This window comes from Chaetodon auriga, chromosome 15 (assembly GCF_051107435.1).
Source record: "Chaetodon auriga isolate fChaAug3 chromosome 15, fChaAug3.hap1, whole genome shotgun sequence".
Lineage (NCBI taxonomy): Eukaryota > Metazoa > Chordata > Actinopteri > Chaetodontiformes > Chaetodontidae > Chaetodon > Chaetodon auriga.
Genome location: NC_135088.1, coordinates 25,027,214 through 25,033,527, shown reverse-complemented (window position 1 = coordinate 25,033,527; position 6,314 = coordinate 25,027,214). Strand labels below are relative to the sequence as shown.

The 6,314-nt window shown below is 41.8% G+C and overlaps 1 protein-coding gene across 1 annotated transcript; it reads left to right on the top strand.

Moving 5' to 3' along the window:
• Positions 1-4,689: 4,689 nt before the first annotated feature.
• LOC143333138 (transmembrane gamma-carboxyglutamic acid protein 3-like) lies at positions 4,690-6,035 on the top strand. The gene is given in 2 exon segments (XM_076751079.1): positions 4,690-4,782; positions 5,484-6,035. Coding segments are annotated over 2 exon segments (645 nt in total).
• The last annotated feature ends 279 nt before the right edge of the window (positions 6,036-6,314 follow it).

Sequence of the window (6,314 nt, the reverse complement as noted above, 5' to 3'; positions counted from 1 at the left end):
TGCACTCAGATGTGTGACCTTTCTTGCTACAAGAAATACAACTCAAACAGACACTCTCTGGTGTTCTTTCTCTTTATTTTCCACAACAAACTTGGTGTCAGAAGTAGGATTCCTAGAATGATTTGTCTGCAGCCTGGATGGACAGGGATTGATCATCCTGAACTCTACATTTCACTGTTCAGCCTCCAACGTGGTCATCTCCATCTGCCCCACCAGCGCCTCCCCAGCAACAACCTAAATCTCATGTCTATGTGGGAGGCTCATCTCAGAAACTATTTTGTCGCCTCCAACCTGAAATTGCCATGCAAGTCCAAAGATCCTGTGTTGGGATGGGACGAGGAATGCCTAGATGCTTTAAGATGTTATGCACAACACATTGAGGGTAATTTCCAGACACAACAAAAGAAAAAGAGAGAAGAAGCTGATGAAGACATGAATTCAGCAGCCCTGACTATGATACAAGCGGTTCAACTGGGCAGTACAGTTCCCACCACTGTATTTGGCTCCATGTTGGCCCATGTTGGCCTCCATGACAGATTCCAAATGAAAAAAATAAAGATAAATCGTTGTTGAATGAATACAAAATTAAAAGGAGGGCATAAAAGAGAAAAAGAAAAAAAAATCCCCTTTTCGAAAATAGTAGAACATTTCACAATATAGAGGGTTCAGTGATGATTCCATCTGTGGCTGGGGGTGGGCCAGGACCAGCCTCTCCAGCACCTTCATAATGAGCGATGTAAGGGCGACGGGTCTGTAGTCATTGTGGCCAGATGGAGACTTCTTCTTCGGGACAGGAACCATGCAGGATGTCTTCCACAGCACCGGGGCTTTCCGCAGGCTAAAGCTCAGGTTGAAGAGATGTCCCAGGAACTAATGCCATCAGGGCCAGCAGCCTTGCCCAGGTGATGATGAAGAAAGCTGAGCACACACTCCTCGGATAAAAGGGATCCTGGATGGCTGTGTTTGGCTCCATGTTGGCCCACAATATGAGGAGACTAATAAAAAAAGCAGACAATCACAGATTTTCCAAATGAAAAAAATCTTAATAAAGATAAATAGCAGTTGACTTGCATACAATTCGTGGCCACTTTCCTCTCAAAAATGGTAGAACATTTTACAATATACTCCACTATAAGACCTCTTGAGATTGCTATCTCTCTCTGACTTTTCTCATTGAAGATCTAAGGTAATGTGCATTTCTAGTAGATGCTTGGTGTTTACAATAGCTGGCAAAGAGGGCATTAATGCTCCCTCTGCTGATAACATTTTGCAACTACACATCTGTAAATTTACTGGCTGGTCAATATACAGAAAAAAAAAAAAATGAATGCATGATGTGTGATTGCAATAACTGCAATGTAAGCTAAATAAAAGTGTTGTTCATCAAAAACATTCACATTTGAGTGAAAATGAAAATGAAATATTTGCTGTGTGTGGTCAACATTTGAAAAAAAATCGTATTTCTTTGTGGCTGCAGAAAGGATCACCCATTTGTGAGCCTTCAGGCAGACATGATGACAACACCTGCTCAAAGTAGCAGTTTTCTCAACGTCTTACCATGTCTGTATGAAACTGTCTTCAGTCGTCTGGACCCGATGATAGGTACTTTGAAACATAACTAGGTGATATTGGAGAGATCTCAGGAAGCTCACCTGTTCCGTCTGAGGTAGCTACAGGTATGACCAAGTAAGCTGAGCAGTAGATCACATGCTCCTGGGATGAAAAGGATCCTGGATCGCTGTATTTGGCTCCAGTTGGCCTACATCATGACGAGAGTAATAAAAAGAGCAATCAGAGATTCACAGATTTTCCAAATGAAAAAAATCTAAATAAAGATAAATAGCAGTTGACATGCATACAATCCCTGGGCCCTTTCTTCTCAAAAATGATAGAACACTTGACAATATATTCCACTACCAGACCTCTTGAGATTGCTATCTCTCTCTGACTTTTCTCAATGGAGATCTAAGGTAATGTGCATTTCTGGCAGATACTTGGGGCCGGATCTACTAAGATCCCAATTTGTGTGTACTAATTTGCTTGTGCAATCTAGAATTTTGTGCATGGGGCTGAACCGCGGTTTGCGGGTGATTTACTAACAGTGATTGTGTAAATGTCAACAGTGCAAATGTGTTGGAGACACACTATTTAAATGAGGGTTTTGTGTGTTTCATGGTTTGCAGCATGGCGAATTTGGAGAGAGAAACCCTCAAAGTGAAATTCGACCCTACGGAATTAGAGGTGTTGGTAGATGAAGCCAGTAATCACTTAAATGAGCTACAGCAAAGAAATCTGACTGTCGGACAAAGGAACGCCATATGAGAAGAAATGTGTGAAAAAGTAAATGTTGTTGGCAAAACGATGCGAACAGTGGATGAAGTGAAAAGATCAAGATATCAGAAGATGAACAAAAGAAAAACTGGCGTACAGCAAAATGTCTGCAAATAAAACGGGTGGGGGCACAGTGGATGAGATGCCTCTGACCAGCATTGAAGAACAGGTGCTGACGGTCTTCGAGGAGCAAGTCACTGGAATGGCTGGGTATGACACACTGGATCAAACAGCAGATCAAGGTCGGCGCACAATAATACTGTACAAACACACTTTTTTTCTGAAAAGATATTTATTTAGTAAGTGAAAAATGAATGTACCTCCTGTGGTTACATTTTGCTGTCTTTCAAGTCAAATCCCAAAACCCTAACAAAAAACGTTTTTCTTTTTAACATGTAGAATCTTCATCAGAAGTCCAGCCATCCCCCTCAAATCTCCCCAGAGCAGCTGCCACCCCTGCAAAGCCTCGAAAGGGCCCAGAGGACATTGATCTGGAGTTGCTGCAGGAACAAAAGAAACAGCCTGCAGTCCTTCAGACAATTGCATGGGAAATGCGAGCGGAGTCATCGTTGGCACGGGCAGTAAGGCGCGACACAGGCCATTGCCATGCACTGCAGACAGATGGTCAGCTCAGTATCTGCCCTGACGATGGCCGTCGATTCTGTGGCAAGAGGGCTACGGAAAGGGATGCAGGCAATGACTGCCCTCATTCCAGGTGGAGAAGCGGGCTGACCAAGTCCCACAGCGACAGCTAGGCAGCCAAGGACTGGAGAGGGAGGAGAGGTGTGAACGGCGGGCAAGTTCCACCTGCGTAAAAGGAAACACAAATAATACATTCAACTGTCACGTTTAAGTTGTCTTATGTTGGCTGTGAATATTTATGTTGTGTAAAATGGGCTATATGATGAAGAGCTGTTTTGTTTTCAGTTCTTTAACACTATAAATGTTATAACTATAGTCTAATACATTTTCTGACTGAAACAATGTGTCTTTAATATGATTTTGTGGGGCTTAACATAATTAGATGTTAATAAGACTGAGTATTTCGTTTGATAGTAGTGTTTGGAATTTAGAAAGTGATTTCAATTATCTTTTTTTCAATAAATGTTGATTTGCTTAACTTTGCACTGCTCTGCTCTTCAGTTTGTTAGGTCAAAGGGAAAGGTCTTGCATTTGTATTCCAATCTACAACATACCTGTTTACATAAAGAGGAGGGGGTTTCTAGAGTAGGGGGAACATAAAGTCACACATCATTAAGTTCAGAATGACAGTATTTTCAGATGCTGCTGAGCATGATGATGATGATAGAGAAGCATCTGTGTATTTGAAAAAAACAGACGCATATTAAATGGAACTGTTATTACTCATGTCCCAACCTTTAAGTTTAATATTAACACACACGTGAATGGTCAGTGATTACCAAATTCTTCTTTGCTCAACATGCTCACAAGTTTCCAGGTGACTCCTTCACTATTTCCTCAAAGACTTCTCCATCAACTTCTGTGTCAGATTGGTCAAACACCTCACTGGGCAAAACTCCTAACAAACCTTCTGTAGTAAGAACAGAGCCCCAGGAAGGCACGCACCTCTGTAGCAGACCTTGGCAGAGGCCATGACTTGTCTGTGTTTTTGGGGTCAGGGCAAAGCCCCTCAGCAGAGATGAGGTGGCAAAGGAAGACCACATGGTCCCAGGCCAGGTGGCACTTCCTGGCATTCAGCCGTAGCCCAGCTGCTCCAATCCAGTTGAAGACCTCCCCTAGAGCAGAGAAGTGGTCCTCAAATGACCTGCTGTATATCAATATGTCATTGAGATACACCATGCAGATGTGCGATGGTAGCCCCTTTAACACCAGCTCCATAACCTGCTGGAATGTCATTTGTGAGCCCCATGGGCATGGCCAGAAGATACAAACGGCTGTATCACAGCCAGCCACTGGGGGCAATCCAGAAAAAGAAATCCAGTGGGAAAGTCCAGAGCTAATTGGTAAATGGTGTATTCTCAGATATGATGATCATTTGTATCCAGGCATCATTCTAAACATACAAGAAACACATGTCCAGGTCAAATGCATCAGCAAGCACTGATACAGACAGACACATTGAAATCATTAACTGTTTGATTATTATTGTTATGATTACAACCAGTTCATTAATTTACAAGTTTAATTGTATGTTATAGGAACAAGGACGAGGTGACTTTTATCACACATCTCATGAGGCTCCCTTAAGAAAGTGCATTCACAAACTCAGTCAGTTATATTAGTGCATTACTTGCTGGAATAGAGAAAGCTTATAGAGAATGCTTATACTGAACCAGATTCAGAGATGATGAGTCAAAAGCAAATTTGTAGAACCACATGAAACACCAGGCTAGGAAAATCTGGGAGGTGGAAGCATCAAAAAGAGACTTATTGCCTAAGTCAGCTGAAGATGTGGCTCTGGTCACCACAGTAAGAGATGAATGCTTTCCCACAACTGTTCTGTATATTGTATCTCACAACACAAGCTGGAGATTAAACATGGAAAAAATGGTTTGCATAACAATGGCAGAAATATTGTGAAACCAGTCTCAATTCATAACTGGACAAGGCCTCCTATGGTATGATAAGGTATCCTAGGGCACAGGACACATTTGGCTTATTTGTTTTATTTGTCAATCTTATTTGTCCTTTACTAATGGCTAATCACACTGTTCTGTCCACATGAAGATAAAATGTTGTGCTATAAATATTTTTTGATTAAAAAAATTTGGACCCAGTGTACCCAATGCAAGAAAAAGAGCTTAATAAAGCCATATTGCCAGTTAAACCAGGCTTATTTCAGGACATCAGGCTTATCAGAATCAGAATCAGAATTACTTTATTGATCCCTGAGGGGAAATTGTTTTTGTCACCGGTGCTCCTTGCAAGAATAAAATTATATATATATATATATATATCAAAAACAAAATATATATACTGAGAACTATAAGTATACACATAGACAAAGGCAAAAATGGTAAGGCAAATATGCTTAGGAAAACTGTTTTATAAGGGAAGTTTAATAGGTCTGACGTAAGTTAGCATGAAAACTTATCCCTTCAGACTAGTCTGGTTTCAGGTTAGTTTTCAGAACTATAATATATGAATAATATCTCTGTTGTGTTCCCCAGATGGAGTTTTGGAAAACTCACAGTGTCTACTCAGTGAGTAGCAACAGTGAGTGGCGCTCCGCGCATGTTGATACCGTCTACATGGTGATGCCTCTGCTGGGTGTGGCCCTGCTCATCATCATCGGCCTCTTCCTACTTTGGAGGTGCCAGCTTCAGAAGGCTACTCGTCGAAGGCCTGCCTACACCCAGAACCACTACTTGACCAACAACCACAGCACACGTAGCCTGCCATGCATTATGGTTCACCGGGAAACAACTTTGCACACTAAAAGCTTGCCCCAGGAGTCTAGTTCATGTAGAAATGGGTTAGTGAGTGATTCTGAGAGAGTAGGAGGTTCCCAGTCAGACTCCTGTGTACTCCACCAGCAGAATGCTCATTCTCTCTAGTTCCAGGACTCCTCCTTGTTGTTAGCTTCACAGTTAACTGGTGCCACACCACCTCCATCTTATGAAGAGGTGACGGGACAGCTGGAAAGTAGTGGTGATGAGACCTCAGCACCTTTATACAGTGACCCCCCACCCAAATATGAGGAGATCATAAAGGAGAAATGAAACAGAGACAAAAATAATGCTGCCATGGCTGTTGCTCACTCTGTCTGAAGGAGATCACAGCTGGCAATAAAGTTGGTTCTGCCTCAGTGGGTACTACAGGCCATGTGTTGCTGAAAACCATATTGTAATTTCTATTTTACAACACAGTAAAATACCTTTGTGTCATTCATGGGTGCAATGTAAAGCCAGTCACCCTAATGATTATGTGACACACAGGATTATTGTTCATAGTTTACCCTAAACACCTTATTAGATACTTAATTTTTCCATTTTTCTTTA